The 25,951-nt window shown below is 39.1% G+C and overlaps 1 protein-coding gene across 1 annotated transcript; it reads right to left on the reverse strand.

The window, feature by feature from the left end:
• Positions 1-850: 850 nt before the first annotated feature.
• loxl4 (lysyl oxidase-like 4) lies at positions 851-25,247 on the reverse strand. The gene is made up of 15 exons (XM_085428129.1): positions 25,201-25,247; positions 23,811-24,144; positions 21,597-21,913; positions 21,302-21,516; positions 14,670-14,708; positions 14,267-14,480; positions 14,000-14,177; positions 9,340-9,494; positions 9,079-9,246; positions 8,559-8,721; positions 8,237-8,480; positions 7,274-7,389; positions 6,807-6,943; positions 3,470-3,581; positions 851-3,382 (listed from the first exon to the last, which is right to left on the reverse strand). The coding sequence occupies exons 2-15, from the start codon at positions 24,121-24,123 to the stop codon at positions 3,312-3,314; spliced, it is 2,442 nt and encodes an 813-aa protein (XP_085284255.1). The 5' UTR covers positions 24,124-24,144; positions 25,201-25,247; the 3' UTR covers positions 851-3,311.
• Positions 25,248-25,951: the final 704 nt, after the last annotated feature.

Here is a 25,951-nt window from a genome sequence, read left to right on the forward strand (position 1 = left end):
TGCTTTCAAGTTTTCCTGTCTTGTTTGCCCAGCAGCTGTTTCATCTCAGCGAGTGACCACTTCACAGCTCTGCTGTTTTCTTTCTGGGTGGATTTGTCAGCTGTGATCAAATCAGACTTTTGTTAAAAGTAAACTTTCTGTTCAGACATAGTTGATTACTCTACCCACGTCTCCCAAAGTTGGTATGTTTGGATTTAGTCATTAATGCTTTCTTGTTTTTTTACTGGAATGGTTAGTCAATTTCTCAGTTCCCCTGAGAGGCAGTATTCACAAGGGGACTGAGTCAGAGCAAACCTAAGATCTTAAAAGGGAATATAAAACTGAAGAACATAAGATACCCGACACATATCTTCCCACCAATTAACTTGCACATCAAGAGCAGGTAAAAGTTAATGCTACACATAATATCACATCTACAGTTTTTACCGAGTTCATACAGAATTTGATTCGTTTTCTCATCAACAAGTATGGGGCGATCGTGGCTCAAGAGTTGGGAGTTCGCCTTGTAATCGGAAGGTTGCCGGTTCGAGCCCCGGCTTGGATAGTCTCGGTCGTTGTGTCCTTGGGCAAGACACTTCACCCGTTCCCTACTGGTGGTGGTCAGAGGGCCCGGTGGCGCCAGTGTCCGGCAGCCTCGCCTCTGTCAGTGCGCCCCAGGGTGGCCGTGGCTACAATGTAGCTTGCCATCACCAGTGTGTGAATGGGTGGATGACTGGATATGTAAAGCGCTTTGGGGTCCTTAGGGACTAGTAAAGCGCTATATAAATACAGGCCATTTACCATTTACCATATTCTGCAACATCATGCAAGGAGGAGGCAGAAAACAGAGGACAACTTTGTATGTGATGAAGTTTTATTGATTCACAGTTATGATGGATGAATGGATTGCGATTTGTTCTTTAACTGAAATGTGGCTCTGACTCAGACAGTGTCTATCTAACTTTCCTCAAGGAAAGACGTAACAAAGCTTATCACCTTCATACCTTAAATTTTACCTGCAAGATAAACATGTGGGTACAGATTACATTTTGTAAGAGTGTTGACAAAAATAAAATTAGAAAAAACAAAAACAAAACAGATCCAGTTTATTTGGTGTCATAAGGTATGCATCACAGCTAAAGGCAAACTTAATCACATCATGTTTTTTAGTTTTTAGATGAGGTCAAAATCCCTGAGAGTACAGCTTTGTAGATAAGCACCACGTAGATCACACTCTCAGCTTAAAAGACAGAATTAAAGCACAACTGGCCGTAGAAAACAATACAGTAATATGATGAATATACAGCCACTTAAGCTATGGAGTGGCATATAATGTTAAATAACACAGAAAAAGGCCGTAATATGTCAAAATACACTGTACATAAGCACAAAACAACAGAAAAGCATCAGCAAACAGTAAATTTAGACTTTCCCCCCCAAAAAATCTCTTTGTTTAGCTGGGCATGCATGATTACAGAGCTGTAAAGGGCCTTCTTTGTCAAGGAAAAAAAAGAGTCCTGGATTACGCCAATCTGCTGAAGAAATTAATTAAGTCTGAAGCTGTCTTTATGAGTGACGTGTCTCTTCCACAACATGTCCTGGAATCTGTCCATTAGAAAACCATCTTAATGGGTTTAACCACTAAGCCAGTAAGCCAAACACATCAAACACATTAATGGGTAAATAACATCATTAACACGTGTTCCACGTTGTAAAGAAAATGTTGTATTATTGTTTGCTGTGCTAAGAGATTCAGCAAAAGTGTACAATATACAGTACGTTTTACCAGGCCTTCTGTAAGCACAAACAAGGCCAGTGTTGAAACATGAACAGGATATTTTATTCCATTTTTTTCTCCCAGACAAACATGTTGTCCTCGTAGGAGAGCTGAAAATGCCAGCTTGTGGTTGCTGTATGGCTGCCTACAAAAAAACACAGATTTGGTAGTAAAACTGTATGTCTGCTTGAGTCTTTCTCCAAACCCTGATCCCTTTCTGTCTTTCTCCTTTTCTTTTCCATCCTCTCTTTCCCTCACTTGCCAAATCTCTGAGAAAATCTTTTTCTTGTAGCCTATGTAAACACGTAAACACAAATTTGTCCCTTTTAAGTAACTACTCCATAGCGTTTCTTTGTAATGTCTTTGCTATACCCCGAATGTTAACCTTAACAGTAAGTCTAACCGAACGTATGCAATTAAAAGGCTTTTTATATGCTCTCAAAACCCAGCCTGCCTTCTTGCCTGCCCCAATGCTGTGGTCTTGTCACACCAGTTTTCTCTCCCATCAGAGAGGGTGGAAGAGGGAAAAAAAACACTTTACAGTTACATTACAGTTGTTTTACTAATATAATAAAATATATCTACAATTATTCAGCTGTATTATGGGGTCATTCAAATACCAAATACTTTAACAACTGTATAAATGATTTATCCACTGGTCCAGAAAAACAGCAAAACATTTTATATAGATTCTAGCTAACAACGTCTTGACTAAGAATGTTGTTTAGGTGTCAATTTCATGAATAAATAAAGTAATAATGTATAGCATAAATAACACATTGAATATGAAAAAACCCCTTTGTATTTCACTTTTTGACATGTAAATATGAAACGATAAAATTCTTAATGGTTAATGAAACAAGAGTGGGGACAAAACTAGAATACTGATGTTTAAAAGATAAAGTGCTTTGTTCCACAAAAATAATCTGACATCTACTCTAGATGAGAGGGACAGCTACACTTCTGTAAAATGCTGATTTTTCTTTAAACCAAAGTAAAAATAATCTGAAAGGAAAACTACCCAGAATGTACCGTTCACCTGAAATATACTGAGGTTAATATAATGACATACAGTATTGTTAAAGAGCACCAATAACACAAGTACTACAAATGATCCAATCCCAAGTTTCTATATTGGGGGAAAGTGTCATTTCCTTACAGCATCGGCATCCCTGTTGTCTTTGTGGCAGGTTAGTTACAGTGACATGAAGGTCTTTCATGTGTATGTGTTTTTAAAATCTAATTTAAGTTACTAGTAGTCCACATTCACAAAAAATATTGTAGTTATAATAACAAAAATCTTACTTAACTAGAGTAAAAAACATGTCGACCATCTTTAACCTCCCAACTCTTGTAGTCGGTGAGTTGAGTAGTGTCTCTGCAATGGCCGCTGTTGTGTATTATTATTTCCACATCTTGCAAGGAGATGAGCAGGCACAGTTTTACATATTATTGTGGGTCCTAATATCCAAAGAGCCTGATGCCATCAACGTAAACCCAACCTTAGTGGTCCCTGGGCCACATGAGAAGGCCTCCTCCTGGAACCTGGGACAGGCTACAGAAAGTTGTTGGTGATTTGCCTCTGATGCTCAAACAGGTCTTCAGTTTCTGCACTATATGCATCACCTGTAAAGGAACAACATCATTAATAAGAGGTGAGAGCTGAAACTTACGGCAATGTGAAAAAAACAGAAAGATTTTTAGTATCCTCACCTGCATGGCATCCATACATGTAAGCTCTGTGGCCATCATATTTGCACCGACATCTCATAACATTGTTCATAAAGTCAGACTCAGCCATGTCCAGTGAGGGGTTGACTTCCACCTGCAAAATAAAACGATAATATAGGACGTTATTTATTAGGAAACAGGGCGCACACTTTGGTCTAGTAAAGTATCCTCAGTAGACCATGTTCGTGGCTAAGGAAGGAACAAGTCTCTTCTCCCCACACATGGGAAAGCAGTTTAAATAAAGAGCAGTTGGATTTAAAATTGAGGGCCTGTTATTAAACTGCACTCGTAGCTGGTATTGTTTTTATAGTCAGTCTGTTTCTCATCTATAAAAAGTTGGATGACTTTTCCATACAGTATTACTATTGTAAGGATAAATACACTATGTGGTACTTTCACATGAACCTAAAGCTGGTAGTCTACAGCTGAATATATACACTGAATAACATGGGGCAGTAAAATGCTTTTGTTATGCAAAGCACAAAATATACTGTTTGACCACAGGAATTCTATTGTTTCTTGCTTTTACATCTTGTACAAAAAGATTTAACAGTTTACACAAATTATGGCAACTGGCCATGTAAGAAGCTCTGGAAATTTACAGGTGCCCAAAGTGTCTGCAAGGGAAATCTTCTCTGCTCCTCATGCTGACATTGGAGTGCACAACAAGGGCCTGAAATTAGCCTGAAATTGAAGTCTTTTGCAAAAGAGTAGTTATGCATAAGAATGTTTATGTGTCTGAAATTAGTCTTATTCTGAATGTTGCCATACACTCTACTAATAGCCTAGTCTGTCATTTGCAGAGCAACTCTGTAACTGCTGATACAACCATTCTCCTAATCTGGTCTGGTGATAATACTGAGACGCCATTTACTGTAATGGTTGCTCTGCAAACTGCTGCACCCACTTTAAGTACAGGTTACAAACTGCTTAAAGCAAGCAAGAAGGCTAACTATACTAAAAAAAGGGAGAAACCATCTTAAAAACACAGTGAATGCAGAAAAACTCTCTTAATTTTTCAGTGTAAATTACAGTGTTGGACCAGAGTGTATGAGGCTTTTGCAGAAGATTGGTTCGGTGACAGAGTGCGTTGCTCAGTGAGAAAGTAGCTATAAAAATAAAAACAGGGCAGGAGAAATTCCTTGGTGGTAAATTAGCCGTTCCTAATGGAAGAAGGGAACTAGGTGCTGTTTGACTAAAGGGAGGCACTAGTTAATTTGGGTAAATTGTGTGTTTCATTAGCACTGGGTGGTTCAAGGGCAGGCCTGCTAAATCCTCCTGTACAGCCTGCGATCTGTAGTCAGGCATCATCTGCACTTTACTAGATAAATGAAAGAACACAGCACAGAGGAGCACTGCTATAAGAGATGTTTGTATTTTTCCAATTCTGCAGCCTCAGTGAAAAACTCCTTCACAGGTTTTACTTTCTCGTTTCTCTCAGTTAAAATTGGTTCATACCCTTTCATGATGACCTTTGCACTTTCATCGTTTCCTGTCTCTTCCTGTCATTTGATATAACTCAATTTCTGCCTGTTCTATCATGTATTGGCCTTTATTTGCCTCCATACTATGCTACAGCAGTGTGCCACTTAATTACGCCCACTCATCTTACTCAAAATACATACAGTTAACAAATGCCTTTATATATGAGTATGACACATCAATCATGCCAAAATTAAATGAACTCTTCCTAAACAGACAGCAGAACAGTGTTAATTACAAAGACCTAGTGCAACCTCTCAGACAAACTGAGTAACAGCAATAATTATCAAACAGTGAGCTATACTGTAACCAGTCTACCACATCGAGAAGGTAATTGGGAGCATGCTCAGATCTGAAGACTGGTAGATCAGAGGTCTGTACTGAAAAAGGAAGATAATGAGATATGGAGTCCTTGATGTGTTTTAGACTGGCAGCCACAATGACTTCAGTCGACAAAGAAATGAGAGACACATGAATGGTTAAGGTGGTGACTGTTTAGAAGAAGGTTAGTAGGTTTTACTGAAATAGACAGAAACCACAACCAGCCATGAGGAAATCCACCTTTAAAGCCTGTGAACCTCTCTTAATAAAAGGATCTCTGATCTTGACGAACCAGTTGAACATTTTAAGAAATAAATGTGATTTTTTTCTGGAAATTAGAGGAGAACATTAATACTGCACTCATAAAATACTATTCAAAAGTCCTAAGCCAACCATTTTCTTTGTATTCTGTTAGGAAAATGGGAAATAGGTGCAGCAACGTATTAAAGTGTCCAAAATAAAGCATACAAAGTAAAAGCATAGGTTGTACAATGTTTGGTATGAGCACCTTTATTCTTCAACACAGCCTGAATTCTCTTAGGCAAGCTTTCTTATCATTTCTTTAAGTAGTCTCTGTTCTCCAGGCTTCTTGAAAGACATTCAAAGCTCATCTTTGCAGGGTAGCTGCCTTTTGTTCCATTAACTGTACAGATGATCTCACACTATTTAGATAATTTTGAGGTCTGAGATCTGTTCCATCATCTGTTTTTCTATCCAGGTATACTTTTACTGCATTGGCAGTGTGTTTGAGATCATTGCCATGCTGAAAAATGAAGCTGTTTCCAATCAGATGCTTTCCAGATAGTACTGCAAGGTGGATCAAGTTTTCAGCTAATACGTTTTTAGGAATCACCTTGTTTGCGCAAAATTATTATTTTATGCCTGTGACATTTTGTTATCATTGGCATTTTACATAGATTCAACAAATGACATTGGAACATATATGTGCTTTTGAAACAGCCTGCTAGAGACAAAGTGCCTAAAGATATAATCACCTGAAAGTGAGTGGAAAAAGCACTCAAAGTCCAAAGAAAAAGACTTTCAGAAAGGCTAGAGAACTATTGCTCAAGACCACTTTGCAAAATAAGTTTACAAAATGAAGGTTGATTAAGATTTGTGCACAGTACTCTAAATGTATGCCATACATAATGCAGCCAACAATCACTTAGCTTAGCTTTGAAAACAGAAGCTCATTAAAGGGCATATTATACAGTATCATGTTTGTTTAATCAGAACAAAAGTATATGTGTAAAAATATCATTGTTATATGCAGATCGTTCAGCAGATTAATTCTCCACCAGTCACAAGAAGGTTGTTGAGATAACTTAGAAGTCTGCAGTTTGTGCTGACAGTAGTTGCATTTTAACCAAACAGACCTACTTTTCTAACAGAATAAGCCTATTTCCCTTTACTTTAAAGTGTTTTCTGAAAAGCAAAGTTACTTATATTTCATTTTTCTGGCAATAAGATTTTCCCACATTGGAAAAAGAAAAGGTGACAAATATAAACTTCTGACCTGGAATATGTAGTCTCCTGGCCGTACATCAGTCACGTCAACCCACTGACAGTCGATATCATGGCGATATGTATCCCAGCAGCCCACAGAGATGCCTTGATCACCCATGTTATAACAGGAAAAGCGTTTCTGGAGGCCTAAAATACATATCAGCAACATTATCAATCACAACATCAAAGCTCATTTAATGCTTGGCACTCCCTGTTATTTTTAAGAGCCTTTAGCTTTCTGAATTGTACTGGACTGCATACTGTATGAACAATGGGCTTTTTCATATGAGCTATTTCATCCATGATATAACAAGTAAATGGAGAGTGAACAAACAACAACAGCGGCGATCTAATACATTAACCACAAAGTAAAAATCTGAATAGCTGTAGCTGAAATATTGATATTAATTTTCTGTCACTAATGGGAAACATTATGGGTTTTTTTTGGAAAGAGGGCTGAATTGTGCTGAAAATTACCATCAGGGCAATATGTGTCCTCCAGACAGAAACTGGCCTTGTGTCCCTCTGCAACCCTCGTGCCATTCAGAGTCAGCAGGTCGTAATGCGTGAACACCTCAATGCTGTGGTAGTGCCTGTGACGACAGATGGGAAAGTCCAGGTGAGAGCGTGTATGTGTGTGTCTGCATGTCTGAGTGTGTGCATTTACACTTACTGAACACTAGCTCCCTATGGCTTATATCCTTATGACCTCACTGCTTGAACATGAGAGAGGGTGTCACCGTAACACCTCTCACAGAAGCTTATTTTAGTTCTGGCTTGGTTGAAATGTTTATTCATTCTAAATGAATGGCAGGCTTTGAAACGCACATCCATAGCTCTGATATGTTGTAATAAACTGAGGCAGACTTGACTGCACGTAGGCTGCACGGTCCTTTGTATTACACCTAACCTGTGGTAGCCAGACGATTGCAACCATCATTTCCACAAACACGCGCTGTAGAAGGGTTCGTGATTTGGGACATCTCACGCAGTCAGCACAGTATGCCACCCTCTTCGCTTATCCTGACAGGTTTGAAAGTGCTCTGTTCTTACTGAAAAGAAACTGAGACCTAGTGATGGACAAAGGCGCTTATGTCTATTGGCCATATTGCACGCTTCCTGCCGTGTCCACGGGAATGAGATCACACATCAGTATGTTTTTTTTCCCTGGTTGCAATTGAATGCAATTAAAATAAATATACCTTTAATTACTCAGTGTGTAAGGAGCATTACTCCACATTCATATGTGGAATAAAGAACATGCTTTTGCCTGAATATTTCTGACAGCTCGTGAAAACCCAAAACACTCAGAGTGACCATAAGGGCAACCACAACATCCTACATCAGTATTTTAAAGTTTTTTTCCACTCCGTCAACCCACACTCCTAAACAGTAAAGCAATTTTACACTTCTCTTTACCTCTTTTCAGGGATAATATACCTGTGACACTGGTGCCATGTCCAGCTCTCTTTCGATGCTTTGGGTCTGAAATCAGAACGACCCAAATTCATGATGCGGGAGGAGAACCTCAGCAGGCGTCGGTGGCCATAAGGCCAGTTCATCCTGGCAGCAGATGATGACAGACAGTTCTCTTCATTGGCACAGGTCAGAAGATGGAGAGGACGGTCTTCCAGGTAGGCTGTCTCCTGGACCAGCTGGGCATCCACAACAAGGTCAGGTGCCGCTGAAGCAGGTGTAACAGATTATCTTAAGATTCAAACTGAACGAGAAGGGAAGACTACAGGTAAAAACTGCAACTTACTGTCAGAACAGCTGACCCCAGCAGCCTTTGCTCCACCTCCACGAGGACAATGGATATGGTTGTTACGACGACACTGTTGAATTGAAAGCTCTGTCCCGACGCAGTGAGTTCCGCTGAGAATCACATCGTTGACACTGGGGTCGCCAGGCCAGTACCAGGTTTCCTGTCAAAAGAAGGGTGTAGAGTTTTCTATCAATAAATTGTATCATAGTCATCATTTCCCAGTCATTGTTGAAGTTAATGAAGGGGCTGTGACTATGGATTGGTCTCTACGTGTTCATTTATTTCTCATCAATACCTTAAGACACTGCAGATTAGATTTTGATAAATCTTAGAGGAAAGATGGCTCTGACCACTTTACTCTGACATTTTCAAAATTAAACTAATTGGGTTAGAAGTGGGAGTGCTTCGTTGTCCTTTTAGAACATTTCAGATACTGATGACAATATTTTGGCAAAAGTTGGTTGCACTATAAAAAGAGATCAAAATAACTTGTTATGTTTGTCAAGGGGATAGTTACCTGATGAGCACTGGCAGCAAAGCCCAGGCCCAGCTGTCTGCATACCACCATGGCCTCGGTTATGCCCCAGTTCTCACTACAGACAGAGCCCCAGCGTTTACGACCCCCAACCTCCATCAACACCTCTACACGGCCTTCTGATGGGACTCTACCACCAGCAAGCCGCACCTTGAAATCCATTGAATTAAAAGAATTAAGTGGATGGTGTGTTATAAGTGAAAGCTCATAAGCTCATGAACTGTGATGGTGTAGATTTCATACCGTCTTTTCTGTGCCTGTTTTAGGAACGTTGCAGCGTACTGAGGCATCCTGGCTGTGTTTGAATGTCCATGGTTGGACTTCCTGGAAGTAGCAGTCTAGAATAGAGTGTTCCAGCCCAGTACACTGAACATTGTTCATATGGATGGGCCCTGTACCTGCATAGAAAGGAGGAGATTTATTAGATTAAAAAAAAATGATGCATCAAAAAAGTGGGAACAAATGAAAACCCAAAGAGCATGGGCATAACTGAAGGGCAATATCCCTTGTGACTGTCTGAGGCCACCCACCACAGATGCAATGGCATTACGAGACTCTGTCATGCAAAAGAGCGCAAACACATAAAACCGAGGCTCACTATTCCTTTCATATGAAAAGCTTCCTCTATGTTAGCATCAAACCAACAATGAAAAGTTCCTATCAGTCATGACAAAATGCTTCTGCAAGCCAAGCAGCAGCACAACCAACATCTACTTTGGGCATCTGTCACACCTCATTACCACCATTCTTTTGATTTACGAACAACAACGACTACTACATTGTGTGTAGTCCACCACCTTGGGTGAGCAAAAAAGCAAAAGCTATGTCAGCATTGTAAAGGATTCAGACAAGGATTTGTTTGCTATTTAAACCCAGATAATCTTTAAACAACATAGGAAAATGCAAAAGTTCTTAGGGAAATAGCTGGTGTGATAACGATGACAGGATATCAACAAACTATGGCTTCCGTGTTTTCCTAAAACACAAAGCACAAACTGTAAACTGAGAAATAAAGTAGCATTGAAATAAACACAACCAAACCACAAAAACTATGGGAAAAACAAAACCAAGAAAAAGGGCGTAAAAGAAGATAGTTGGGACCAGATTGCAGCCCAACCAAATACGTCTCTGTGTTGGTTTTGGTAGATTGTAGGCCTTCTTCCATACTGGTCACCATGCGTGGGTTTATATGGATGAAAAGGACATATCTAAACCACTTCTACCTCTATCTGCATGGTAAATGCCGCAAACTAGAGCCAAAATCCCACTGTTTAACATATGAAGACAAACACAGGGGGACAATTTAAAGCAAAACGAACAGTGACAAGATCTATTTAAGCCTTAGTTTGGGAAATCCACAAAAGCTTAAAATAAATTCCAGGAAAGCCACATGCACTCTGCATCCACACAAATACACACAACCACTGAGAGTGTTACTAAACTCTTTGTGTTCCCACTGTGTAGACTATAGTACACAAACATTATACACTGGGTGTACGGCACCAAGTGTAAGAGGGGAAACAAAACTGGTTAAGGATCATCAATTATAATCAGACTAAAGATCTCTAATCATCTAAATTTAAGATAAAGCACAACTTTATCTAAACAACAACAGGCACCATCATCACCATCATCATTAGAGCCAACAAGTAACAAAAATACTGCATCCTCAAAAGACACATTTGCGTGCCAGCACACACACATACACAAACTTAAACACACACAACTGTAAATTCGTTATTGATTGTATGTATTAATTATTAACAACACAATCACATGACTGATCAAGCTCTAACAACAAATTACTACTTTTCTACACCAGAATCAGCTGAGCTGTCACAGTTTTTACAGCTGCAGTGCTTAGGTTAAATGAGACCAAGTCCTAATCTCCCCTATTGCATCAAAATGGCTTTATATGTACGTACTTCACGGGTAAAATTACACAGCAAAAATAACAATGTTGGTTAAGAAAGGAAATAGAAACATTGTCCCTGTAATTTAACTCACTGATGATGATGATGATGATGATGATAAATGTAATGATGATGGGAGTTAAAGAGTTTGCGGGTGGAGTCTGAAGAGAACCTTTCTTCTCTTATATTCTGCCGAATAATTAAAACATGAACACAAGCATAAAATATCTAGGTTGTAGAGTGGATACATCTATGAGAGCAATAATGAGACATAATATAAATGTGGTATCTTAAATTTAGTCTATACAAGAAAGAGCAAGGTTGATATGTAATTATGACTGGGATATGCCAAAGATCATTTGAAGAGATTAGAAAATTGACTTTTGAGGACGGAAAGAGCATAATATCAGTTACATTCTTGTTGAGAATAGCGCAAATAGTTGGTTAGTGGTTACAAGGGAAACCCTGTTCTTGTCCTCTCTGAAATTAAACTCAATTTTAGGAACAGTTAAATGTGTGTAATGTTTTTCTTTCCATGGAATGTCTCTCTCTCTCTCTCTCCCTGCCAAAAGACTTTTTTCCCCTGTAAAATGCAACAGTCATTTAAATTTCTGCACAGATTTGCTTGCTTATTTGAAATTAAATGGCACAAGCAAACTTGCACCGAGATCGGCATGTATTATTTTTCATATTTATGTTGACATCTGGATTTCAAGGTTAGTTAGAAGATGGCATCTCACTAATCCAGCTGGGATATTCTATGTCTGTATACTATAAAGGCCATTTAATACGTGCAAGCAAGCGTTTCAACAAATCTGATAAGGGAGGCCACATTCAGAGGCAGAACATCTGACTGGTGCACTTCACTCTGTAATCAACCAGTCAACTCGACCACAGCCTTTATCACATTATTTATGATGATCAAATGTGATAAAGTCATGCTCTTCTGTGGGGTCCTGTTGGCAAAAAGATACGACAGAAATGATGAGGAATCTTTTTTTTGTGTGCGTTAAAGATGTATAGGTATAGGCAAGTTGGCAAAAGTAAACACTTTTTACACAAATTTACATTGATGTGTTGCTCCTGTGAGAGTTTATTCCATCTATGAGTCTAACTAGGCCTTTTCAAATGACATTTAGCCCAGTATGCATATGTCCTCTGAGCACCAGGGAAATCAGGTAATAAAAATGACAAGCTGAATCTGAGAGAGCTTTGAATATTGAGTACTTTAGGACTGGCGGCATGACGCTTTCCAAATTCACTCTTAGCAGATCATATCACTGCTATTGTTCTAAAACCGCCAAGTGAGCTAAACAAGGCGCAGCCAGCTGGTCTGATGCATATAAAAGAAGCATGGTTTGTCTGTAGCAGCCTGGTACATATTGGATATACTTTATTTGAGGTTAATATAGTGGACAGCGGAGTGTAATTGTACTATACTATCGTGTATCACTTCTGCTATTTTCAAATGACTGCAGAGTTTCAAGAAATCAGTGACATTATATTATCAGTGCTCCAACGTTATCCACATAAAGCAGTATTCTTTGATTGTAACTAACTTAAGTGACATGGTTAACTGACATTTTGTATTTGCATTTTTTAAAAGATTTTAAAAGTCTAGAGGCAAAGCAGTTATAATACTTTGCTGATGAAATGCCAGTGCAATGCATTGTGTGGCCTCTAGAATAAAATTTCCACCTATTTACGTCTCTAAAAGAGCAAATCTGAAGGTCAAGATAATATCCCATCGTAAAGCTTTCTGCTCTGGTCAATGCATAGCCATAAAAAAACAGGGTTGCAAGTGTATGAGTGAATCACCAATTATAGAAACCAACTCACAGAAGTAAAATATAACAAATGTAAGAAGAATACATCTACCAATTCTGAGGCATTTTTATTTTTTAAACCTAATTAAAGATTTTCAGCTACTGTGTTTTTCTGTCAGTTATGATTGCAATAGTTTCTCTCTACCTGTGTATTTGTGTATGCGTGCAATGAATAGGAGAACCAGGTGAAGTGAATCCCAGTAAAAAACATTGTAACATTGTGGTTAAATAAACGAAACTCCACCGAGATAGAAAACTGACAAATTATACACCTCTGTCTATTCTAAACATATGACTTTGAAGCCTGGCCAAATAACTGATTAAAACCAGAAAACAATGTGTACGCAAACTAATGCAACTGAATCTGAGGAAAGCCAAAAAAAAGCTGATTTTAGTTCTTTAAGGTAACACAAATGCCAGTTCAAGAGGTAATCGGGTAAAAACACATAAAAGACATAAAAATATGCTTTTTGTGATCAACTGAACAGCTAGACCAGTAGAACATCATCCCACATTTAATCTCCATCAGCAAGATTAGAGACTACTCCCTACCATGTGGCATGGGGAAGCTGTTCTCACATCTCGTAAGGGTGGGGTCACCACTGGTGCAGCTGGGTACTGACTGCGTCTGTGTGTGTCATCAAAGCTGGACATTTGAAATTAAAGCAAAAAGACCACAGCTCTCAGTAAGTGAATGAAAAGCTTGCTTGAATCTAGCAAGATTATGTCTCTGGCTTTAGTATCAAATACTAATATAAACTACTATGGCTTATAGTATTTCATTTTGTGAGTGAGTGTTTGTCTACACACACATGCATATGCTGTTTGGGCAGCTGGAAGTCCTGGCACAAGACTCACATAATCACAGCTGGAGATACTGCAATCAACACATTTGCAGCTTCACAAGGCAACATACACAGACAGACAAACACACATGCCCACACATTATCTGATCAGTCAGAGCAGACGGGTGCGGCGTCTATGGTAAACAAAAGATAAGCAAAAGGCTGAAAAGTCTCCCTGTCTTCTCTGGAATACCATGACGCATGAGAAACACATTCAAGCATCCAAATTATACAGGCAGAATGAATTCATTAAATGTGGAGTTTTCCAGAATGTTTAATGAAAGTCTGTGCTTTGGGCAACAGAAATTTCTAGTCTTACCTTGACCCATAAAGGCTCCATGCAGCGCATCTTTGGCAGTACCAAAGCCCAGTTCCCTGCACACAACACTGGCTGCTGTTCTGTCCCACAAGTGATCTACGATAGTCCCCCATTTTCCATCACGGAGCACCTCCACACGCCCCTCTCCCAGTCTGGGGCCCACCTTGAGACGAACAGGCTGTATACAGCAACAAAGGGAGAATAAAAATCAGTTTACTAAGAAAACTACATGATTGTGCAAATGTAGATACAAATTCTTAACCTTACCACAACTGGATAGGGCGCTTGAGGTCTTCCTGAAGAGATGCGAGCAAACTGAGGTCCTGGTACACACTTGACCACTGCATGTCTCCCATTTTTACAAGGGGTAGGACTACGGGGGATTGACAGCTGAGCATGGCACTCTGAGAGACTGTTCTCAGTGCCTATACAATGAACTTTCTCTACCCAAAATCCTTTCTTTTTTGCCATGAGACTCAGTCTGCAAAGAACAGAAAGTAAATTGTAGGTAACATATTCTTAAAGATACTAACAATTTGGTTTTAATTTGTTAGTGTTTCTTAATGATATTAAGTAGTAGTAATTCCTGTATAGTTAATACAGGAATGTTGTTATAAAATTGCACATTTGTAGATAAGAAACAAAGGGTGAAAAGGGTCATTTTTATTACCTTGTTGAAGGATCTTCAACCTTGGTATCCCATATTTTCCTGTAAAAGAACAGAACAGAAACAGACATGATCAGGACTGTCTGTTTTCTGAGGTTGCAAACACAAACACTCACACACACCTGGACCAATTTGAATATCATCTGCTGGTTTTTGTTTCTATCTAATCCAATCACTTAAAAGTGTTTTCAGCACAGAGAGCAGTAGCAAACACTTAAAACACCAACTTCATTTTTACTAGAAAAGTAGCCTTACTGGGTTACTTGAAATGAACCGTGCAGCTGCAAATATAACTTCTGCACATAAATCAGGAACAAATTTAGCTGTGGCTTTGTGGTGAGTGTAAAGTTAGATATATTGATAGTAATGACTAGTACAGTTTAGTACAATCCTTGTCCTTTTTCAGGAACCTCACTTTTCATCTCTCTGTATATATTCAGTATGATGTATTTCTTTCCTGAATGTGGGCTGTTTGCTATTTCCCAAGTGTACTCTGTTTATGTTTAGAGCCTGTGTAATAGTATGTTCTGTACCCACCAACATAAATATGTGTTCAACAAAAATGTTCAGGGTAATTTTTATCTAAATTACACACTTTTACATTAAATAAACTAACCCAGACTTTCTGACTTTCGGAACAAGCAATGCTGCTTAGCTGAGATTTACGCAAAGACACCAAGATGTGAGCTATAAAGAGATTAAAGAAACAACAAAAAAACAAATGAAAAATGAGATATTCTGATCTATGCTGTTAATCTCCAAAACCACACTAGGGGGAGGGAAAGCATGCCATACAGTGTCTGTGAAGAAGAACATTTCTTAAAAAACAGGCTTTAACCAGGCACGATATACAAATAAAACCTCTGGCACTCCCCGACGCTGAATGTCCAAGAACTGTAAGATCGAAACAGAGATTTATGTTCCAACTAGGCTGGCTGAATTGGGAGAGCGGTGGAGAGGAAAGCCGTCTGTTCTCTTGGCAGACACACAATGCACACATGCCAAACAGATCATACCAGGACATCCTCCAACCACTGCAAACTGCATACACCATTACCAACATTCACATCAATTACACCAAAACACTCAAGAATATACATGGCACAATCACAGTGACATTTTTATTTTATAAGTCTGGACAAGTGGCTTAAGTTATTATTAAAGTAAGATTAATGTTCTTCAGTCAGGAAAAAAGACCTATTTGTTGGGCTCCAGCATGTACTGGCTTTCATCAAACCACCCTGTACAGTGGCAATACACACACACAGTATCAATATCAATATATATGAAAAACAATCCAGTTCTGATTTGAGTGGTGTTCCCATTTAAAGAAACAAACACATCGAAGATCTAGGCATATTTGTATGAAAGTTAAGGCAGGTCAATATTTTTATTTCGGACATGAAACTCAGGACATTCCTGGAAAGTTGTAAGAGACAAACCATTAAAAAAGCAAACAAACTGAGGAATGAAGAAAGTCGTTGTCAGTGACATGATGTTATGCTGATGGTTGAGTAAAGTCATGGGCTGCTGATTTTACACTTTCCAGAATCACATAATAACTTGTTTCCTAAAGCTATAAGTAGTAAGTAGGCAATGAGACCTAAAAATATAAACAATCCTTCAAAAAGTATTTCAGTATTAATAACATGTTTTTATTTCAGGAATCATTCAACATACGTTTTGAAATTCACAGATATATCTCAAATCTTAAACCAGTCCTTTTCTATGGCCCATTTGAAGCATAAATGCAAAAACGAACATCTGTAAAAGATCAGTTGCATAAATAGCCCTGCCCTGATACATAACTACATGAAAAATATATCGAACAAAACCCCATGAAGCCATTGTTTTAACTAATGTGCATAGCTTAAAATAAAGCCCTATATATTGTCATGCATCTTACTGTAACTTGGACTAAATTGCATTCAAATTTAACACTTAAACTTTACAGTCTCTTGAATTACACTTGTAAAACATTTAAATGTGTCTACCATGTGGCTTTATAGTACCATAAGATAGACAGCGAGGAACAGCTACACACTCATTTTCACATGAGGCAAACATGTCTGTGACTTGTTTGTGACCTCACCACAGACAAATCAGCTAACCATTTACCCTCTTCAGAAGCCAACAGGACTACTACTTAGACTATAAATGATACCTTTGGGTATTTTATTTAACGGAATTACAGCACTGTTTGCCATGCTAAAATCAAGCACAATGAAAGCCATAAATACATTAAATATATAAAAAGAAATAATGCAATGTAACTAAAATATGAGGGGATAGGAGCTGTATGAAAGTATATCTGAGCTATCTGAATAGACAACCCCAGTATTCACTTGTTTTTCACCTCAACAGCATTCATCAGCCAAATAGTGTGTCCAGCACATGTTGTGGAAAAGAAATGAAGATAATGATAGGGAGTCTACACCTGCTTGTTAAAAAAGACATGCATTACATCACTGTTTGGGTTTTATCAGCTTTACACTGCTCAGCAGTGATATTAGGTCATTTCTACATCTTCTGATGCTACGTTACAACAGAATTATATATAAATGACATTTTGCTTTACCTCAGATAAATTTTAAAAACCAGTATTGGCAAAAAATAATAATAATAATAATAATAATAATCAGACTTGCTTACATCCATTTTTTCAGCAAAGATCTACCTTAAAGTAGACACCAAAGAAAAGTGAAAAAAAGATTTCAAGTAGAATTACACAGAATAGAAATGGATGCAATTATTATAATTAAAAATAAATAATATAAAGAGAATTATATAAACCAATATAAGAAATTAAAGAACATTTTTAACCTACTTTGAGTGGCTATGGTAGAAAATCTTGCTTGTGAAACAGTTGCTAGGCCCAAGTGAAGTGATACAAATGCCTATGATTCAAGTCCTTTTTAAAAACCACCTTTCACAGTCTGTTCCAAGCCACAAAATAGCCACTGGCATGCACACAGAAATAAAAAGATGGGAAAATAAATTAGAGGGAAGAACACTGAAGAAGATCATACAGACATCAGACAGGAAAACCAAATTTGGTCAAAGAAAATGTCACCCAAAAGCCTGAAAATGATACGTTCGTCATAAGAAAATTTTAACTGAAACATAATTAAACATAAAGTCCCCAGTTAAGTCCCCAAATCACTACGGTGACAGAGGAAGACAGACAGCTGCTGACACAGCAGGCAGCGCTGCAAACTGCAGCTGTAATTGGCTATATTTCACACGAGCAAGCGAAAATCTGGCTCGTCTGACTGCTGCTCTCTGTCTTTCTCTCCATCCGCTCTTCTCTTGTTACTCTCTGCCTCCATCCTCGCCATCTTCGTCTCACTCTCTCTCACACACGGCTATAATTGGGGGTGTTTTTTCACCCTCAGCAGAATCCCTGAGAGCTTTGGTCCTGACCAACTTGTAATTATAGCATCTTCAGAATTTCATCCAAGTGACACAGGAAGAGTCATGGCAGGGTCTGGAATTTCTAAGAATGGACAGAAAAACTTGGAAAGAAAGCTTGGCTTTGTTCAAACCGTGCAGTACAAGCCTATGCTTTTTTGGAAAGTGAAAGAAGTTACATGAACGCTTAACAACCAAATTACCAAATTGTTTTTCTATGACTCTTTTGGCTATCATGATTGTAATTAGAGTACAAAGTGGCAATTTAAGTCAAGTCAAAAGTGCAACCTTACATTTATCCCTAATCCCAGTCTGAAACAGAATGAACATTTTTGCTGTATTCTTCTGGTTGTTATTTTGTAACCTCACATTTAACACATTCAGATTTTAGAAACCAAGTCTGTTGAACAACTTGCTTATGTGACTTCGAACAAAGGCATTCCAGCAAATGTATCTGAAACAGCCTGAAGTCAAAAACACATGTTAAAGAGGGAACAAACATGCTTCTGTGGAGACAGAAAACAGGTACAGATTTGGAAACAAACACATCATCATGGTTCAGACTAATATAGTGCCTGAGGCTTTAGCAAAACCCCTGGTCATACCCAAGAAAGACAAACCCAGATGTATCACAGCCACTTCCATGACAGAGCCTTATAATTTATACATGCAATAAAAGAATTCAAGATATTGGCTTACAGTACTTTTTGCTGAACATTAAGATAAACAGTATTGTGCACTTTGTTGTGGCTTTGGTCAGATGCTAAAACAGCAGGACAAGTCCTGTTATTTAAGTTCCTTTTACTTGACCTTAGAGGATTTAAAAACAACATTAAAAAAAGACAGTGAGCATATCCCCCTGAAGATGTCAATAAAAGCCCTTCAAGCTATAACAGCCCTGTCCTCCACTGGCATATCAATCTTCCTGGTAAGCAGCCAAATCACCTCTATTCGAACCATACAAATCTATCCATCTAATTCCCCTAAACAAGAACCTGCACTACACATTTTCAGTGTTTTGTACCTGTACTGTGAATCTATACTGCATAAGAAAATCAAGTAGATGCATGAAAAGCACCACACCTGCAATGCGGTGAAGCTGTGCTCTAATAAATGATCCTGTACAGACCGTGTACAGAGTCGGGCTTGGCTGTTAAACAACAGCTTATTCGGAGGGACTTTTATTACTGAAGATATGATGCCATACGATCGCCTCCTCCAACAGTAGAATCAGGTTATAGCTTCACCCAATAACACACAAGTTCAACAGAGATGGCATAATTCAAGGGCAATGCAGAAATACTTTCAGAGTGGCTGCACTCCAATAGTTTGTCAAGTCAATAAAAACTCAGAAAAGTCTATAAAACAAATCAACTTCCCTTTAACAGTTACAGCATTTCAGAAGCATGAGGATTGTAGTACCTACAGCAGATTTTGTCACCAGTTGAGTCAGAGTAACCTGAGCCAGTAGAGGGACGGAACAGCTAAACTGGGAATCATCTATAGATGGCAGGTTTCCACAAGCAAGATCCACCTGGATCCATCTTCCACAATAATCCTCTGCTAATGTGTGGTCCTCCCGTGGTTTACAATATAAAGAGTCCCAAAAACCACTGCTGAGGGTTTGGTTGTTTTTTTTCAACAAAGAGGATGCGGGCCAAAGGGGCAAAAAGATACATGCTCATTGGGACAATTGCAGTAAGCACATGCTTATACTGAACCTTAACCATATTTTAAGTATGGTTTTTAAGTTAAATTCCTTCATGCTAAAAGTCAATGAGATGAGGTCAACATCATTCATTATTCATGCCTGTGCAGCAGGGTACTTTGTTACCTGGCTTAAAAACTGTGTCTGCCAAACTAACATAAAACTGCAACAACTATCTTCATTTGTCTGTGTTTTTTTTTTTTCTTTCATTGACTGAACAATCAAACTGAGTAAAATGAAAAGCTTAAGCACTGTCATGACATAAAAAGTAGCAAAGAACACATTGAGAAGTTGTTCTTTTCTGTTTCTCAGTAATAAAGAAACACAATCCCCAGCCCATCATCCATTTTCTCAACAACAACTCCATTTAAGGGTCGCTGGGGCCCTGGAGCCTTTCCCAGCTGCCATAGAGCGAAGTACACACAGGAGAGATTTCCAGTGTATCGCAGAGCTAACAAACACACAGGGCAGACAACCATTCACATTCACACCTATGGCTTTTGGACTGCCAGAGTAACCGCAGTCTATGCAGGCACAACATGCAAACTCCAGACAGGGAGGCCCCAGCTGGCCAGTGGATTCATTCCTATCCCTACTTGCTGTGAGACAACAGCACTGTGTTTTTTACTTATCCTTTTAAAAGTTATTTTCAGAGCTCTGTGATATTTTCCTAGTTTTAGTGTGAGCTGTATTTATAAAGTGTTCTTGTACCATTACTTGAATGAAATTAAACACAAATGAATGCAGAGGTTTCCATGCTTCTAAAGTAATGCACTAAAAGAGGCATTGTTTTTTGTAGATGTACCAAACTTTCAGTGCTGGGAAACATAGGAAAAAAGTAATTGGCACACTGCCAGCAAGTCACACATGCTTTTTCTGTGGTGGCATGTAAAAGTAAAGAAAAGCATGGCTTACTTAAGCCCACAGAGATTCTCCTGCCAGAAAGTCACTCTACACATACCATCATCCTGCTCTCCAAAAGCGACCTCTGTCTCACACATTGTATCGATGGGACAGTTAAGAGCACAATCAGCAGTGATATTGCACCTCTGCATTGGAATCTAAAAGTTAAAGTAGAGCTGTTTGTCTGTGAGCTGCAGGCTGAAGATGGTATCAGAAGGAGAAAGGGAGTGAGAGGCAATGAGGTGTGCAGAGGTGATTTGCCTAGAGAGAGGGGTAGAGAAAGGGCAGTAGAGAGGAGTAAGGGATCCCCTTTATCATCATCCTGAGGCTGAGGAAAGAAGGGGGGGTTGAGGGACATGGGAAAGCGGTGGCTGGGGGAGGAAGATAAGCCCAAAGCAAGACCTCTAACTGCAGTGCTGCTGCTGCTGCTTTGTTGTTTTTTATCCATTCTTCACAATGTGTTTGTAGTCATTTAACAGTCAGATGAATGGCATAGCATGTTGCCCTTCTGAACTACAGTCAACAGCCCAGTGTTTTGCAATCTAATGACCTGGCCTCATAAAAGTGGATTGTATTCCTGTCAGTGCAGCTAGTGAGAAAGATTCATACTTACTTATATGTTCTCACATTGTGCTGAGTAGCCTCTGGAAAGCCAAGCATCCCACACACAACCCGGCTGCTATTGAGACTCCAGCCCTTGTCGCAAACTTGTCTCCATCTCCCAGCATGCTTCACTTCCACCACACCCTCTGTCATAAGGCTCTTCTTCTTTGTAGACATGAGGATGGGGCGAAGACGGACCTCCTCAATTCGCACCTTACTTTGCCTCTTAGGGAATACAAATGTCACTACTGTTACATATTTTTCTACAAATAATGCAGTAATTAGCCAAACATTAACTGTTGTACCTGATAGTGGTGGTGATGATGATGGGGCCTTTGGAACCTGGGAACCTCATATGGATGTCCATTTCCATAATATCCATACCCTGGTTGCCCGCGGGTGTCCACAAGCCCCTGCCATTGAGGTGCAGTATTACCATTAGGCCTTGGAGCAGTGGTGTGGGCTCTGCTGGCTGGCTGACTCACCGCCCTACGCTCAGGGGTGCACACAACCCCCAAATCTTCAGAGTGTTTGCAGTCATTCACTCCCCAACCGTTGTGTTTGCAGTCCTTCAAGGACTTCTCTGAGCCGTCACAGCGTACATTATCCATCCATATTGGGCCTTGAAAAAGAATAAACGATGCAAAACTTGATTCACTCTGATTTTCATTGATCAAGTAACAGACTGGCCGATGCATCTAAACATCAGCCAGAATCACTTCTTAAATACCTAACCCTTGATTTTTAGTGCTACACTGATTTAGGGTTGCACCTTAGTGGCATGTTTAGCAGTAGATACATAGTATTTTACAAGGAAGACTGCTGTAGATCCTGCTCCCCGAATCCACTCAACTCTTTAATTTGGATTTAAAAGCAGCAGTAAAGAATGTCCATAAACCATGGCAAGTGTTGCACAACTCTGGCAAGCAAATGCTGTCATTATTCTAAAACAAATGCCCTTTTTCGGCCCATATATTTGCTCTGCCAGCCTGCCAGGCAACCTTAATGAGATGTAGATTCCAATCCCACAACGAGTTATCTTTGTCACTTTATGATGTTAGTTATTTTGAATGTCTTAATTGGCTGCCTTTTCATGAAGCCATACAGTTGTGAGCCAAGCACACTGTACTGTGGAAGTTTTGGAGTAGACAGGTTAGTGGCTGCCTGCCACTCCAATAAATCTTAAGCTATACCCACCAGTTACTTTGTACACCTTTGTGTCTGTGCAAGCTCCTTTGACTTTGTACACCTTTGCTCTCTATTCTATTCTTCCTTGCTAGCACCAGGTTGGACTGACTTTTCCCCTAAAAACAGTCTTAATTCTTAGTGGCATAGTTTCTACAAAGTGCTGGAAATATTCTCCAAAGATTTTGGTCCATATTGACATGATAGCATCATACAGCTGCTGCAGATTTGTCGGCTGTGCATCCTTTATGAGAATCTCTTGTTCAACCACATACCAGTGGTACTCTGTTGGATTGGGATCTGGTGAGGTGTGGAGGGCATTTGAGTACACTGAACTTACTGTCCCATTCAAGAAAGAGCTTTGAAATGTATATGTCATGCTGAGTACAGGCATCAAGCGATAGACACACTGTGGTTATAAAGGGATAGACTTTAGCCTTTTCAGTAATATTCAATTGGTACAAAGTATTCCAGGAAAATATGCCTATTGCACCACCATCAGCATAAATTGTTGATACAAGACAGGGCGGAGCCTTACTTTAATGTTCTCTATTTCAGTTTTACAACCACCAATATGTGAACTTCGCAGCAGAAATGGAGACTTGTCAAACTAGTACACACGTCTTCAATCTTGGTTTTCCAATTTTGGTGAGCGTGTGCAAAATGTAGCCTCAGTCTCCTTTTCTTAGCTGACCGAAGAGGCACCTGGTGTGGCCTTCTGCTACATTAGCCCATCTGCGTCATGATTTGGCATGTTGAGCATTGAGAGATGCTCTTCTGCATACCTCAGTTGTACAGCTATAAATAATCTGGTTATTGTCTTCTAACCTCTGGTGTCAGCAAGACATTTTTATCCAGAGAACTATTGTTCATTGAACATTTTACATTTTTTGGACCATTATCTGTAAAACCCAAAGATGGTAATATGGATAAATTCCAGTAGATTAGCAGTGAAATACTCAGACCAGTTATCATGCCACGTTCAAAACGACTTAAATCACTTTTCTTCCCCAATCTTCCTGACTATGTCTACATGTCTAAAAGCACCATGTTCCTGCCATCTGGTTGGTTCATTTTGTATTTGCCCTAATAAAAAGTTTAAAATAATATTACTTTGTTGAAACAATTAATGAAGTATGACAGTAAGTTAGGTGGCATAGACGCTAAATTGTCTGTGTAATACTAACTGTCAAAATTTAAAACCCAGTCAGAGCCCCCCCAACATATAATTTGGATTTTCCTGACAAGACTAAACTGAGAGTAAAAAAAAAAAAAAAAAAATTCTGACTCCCAAAGAAGACTGCACGGTAACTTCATACAGGGAGTGCTCTCACCTGTTCCTTCTCCATACTGTGCGCTGTGAGCCCACGTTAAGCCACCTTCGAACCCCAGCTCACGGCACACGACGTTGGCGAGCTTGATGTCCACCTCATCGTCGCAGACGGTCCCCCAAGTGCTGTTGTGCAACACCTCCACGCGCCCTTCGTGCGCTTGTCGCGCGAAGGTGCCTGCCAAGCGGACCTTGAGAGCTGGTGCGCGAGACACTCTGCGCTGAGACGCTGTAGTCCTCCGAGGTTCGGCGCGAGCGGGACAGGAAAGGGACAGGAGCACAAGGAGGAAGAGGCTGAACGATAGACTGCAGGCCATTACTGACTCAGAAGATGAGGTCTGTAGATAAAAATTGAAAAACGTTATTTATTTTGTTCAACTTTTCATAAATTGCCATTCGAACTATGCCATGAAACAATTTAACTGGCTTGCCAGTAAGTATAAAGTCAAGGGCCAGTCCTTATCAACTGTCTGAAGTTCATCTTAAAATTAGCAAAATACCAATATTTAAGCCTCTTCAACAACAAAAAAATAATAATAGGGTATTACCGCCTTTAGGCTACTGAGTAACAAGTCACAGCCAACCAGACGATAGCACGAGAGGCCTGGATATTAAACAGACCAACGGTGACATCCTCTGGACAAAATCTTGCAGGTAGTTTACTCTACCAGTGTGTCTACCAGGTAGTTTATGCTACCAGTGTGTTCCTCTCTGATATCACATCAAGAAATTAATTAGGCTCAGACACAGTTAACATTGCAGTGGTAACTAATCTGCTGACAATCAGAGATAGAACCTGACTTGTTTTGGCGTTCCACATTTTGATTTTAGTTGTCGCATAAATCTTATAGTGATGCAATGGAAGCCAGAGTACATAAAATGAGTACTTTGCACTCATGTCAGACACAGGCGTATAATTAGAGATACACTTTTGTATGACAGTTCACGTAAGTAAACATTCCCCAAGGCTAACTAACCAGACAGAAACATGTGGCAGGTTTAAACTGGAAGTTGACAAATGTCAAAGCCAAACAAGAGCACAGTGGGGGCAAAAAGTGAAACACTAAATCACTGACGGCCACAGGAAAGCCCTACAGACAAAAAAATGTTTCGTGGATATTAAAAACTTACAAAAATGCAGTTAAGAATGTTTAAACTTCTGTAAATCCGAAGCTAGAAGACATAAAAAGTATCCACTTTATGTTAAAGAAATTCTAACAGAGTAAAAGAACCTGTGCCAAAGTTTTATCTCTTAAAACACCTGTTACACTTGATGTCAGATGTGCCTGAATTAAAATGAAATTAACAAGTGAGAAGCCTGTAAACATGGAAATAATAACAATAATAATAATAATAATAATAATAATGAGAAGTTAAGATGAAGGATCACTCACCTTGCAGACAGCAAATGTAGTGGTGGGTGTCACTTACAAGGGGAGAGTGACTGAGTGAAGGAGTGTGCCTACCAAAGGCTTTCCTCAATCCTCCTTTCTTCCCTCCTCCCTATATTCCTCCCTGCCTCCCTCCTCTGTACATTTCTGTCTGGGTTTCATTCTTTGATACAAAACTTAGAAAATGTAAAGCTGGTTCATTTGAATGGGACCTATGTGTCTGTACAATATATATGCATATATATATGTGTGTGTGTATATATATATATATATATATATATATATATATATATATATATATATATATATATATATATATATATATATATATATATATATATACATACATATATATAAAGCTGTTCTTGTGAAACTAGGCTCCCTTTGTACTTGATTTCTCTTAGTTGACATTTTTGTATAACTGTGAATGAATACTCTGAAGCACTGCTGAATAAGCTCTGAGATAAAACATTGTGTGCTTCATAGACAAATTAATCATTAATCTGCGGGTAAATATTTCAGAAATTTGTCACCAACACCCACAGTGTCATCAATTTCAAGACACATGGTTTAATACTTTAGACAAAATTGACTTTGTATATATCCACAATCGTATTTTCATTATTTTAGCTAGTATTTTAGTTTTCTATTTTTTGTCCCTTTATATTTTGTACACTCTGATAGGCTGAAGGTGTACACAACTGTACCCTCATGATGTTACACAAGTTTAGGGTGAAATGTAAATGTAGCCAAC

This window comes from Rhamphochromis longiceps, linkage group LG13 (genome assembly GCF_057381845.1).
Source record: "Rhamphochromis longiceps isolate RC_006_pf linkage group LG13, R_longiceps_female_GT1.1, whole genome shotgun sequence".
Classification (NCBI taxonomy): Eukaryota; Metazoa; Chordata; class Actinopteri; order Cichliformes; family Cichlidae; genus Rhamphochromis; species Rhamphochromis longiceps.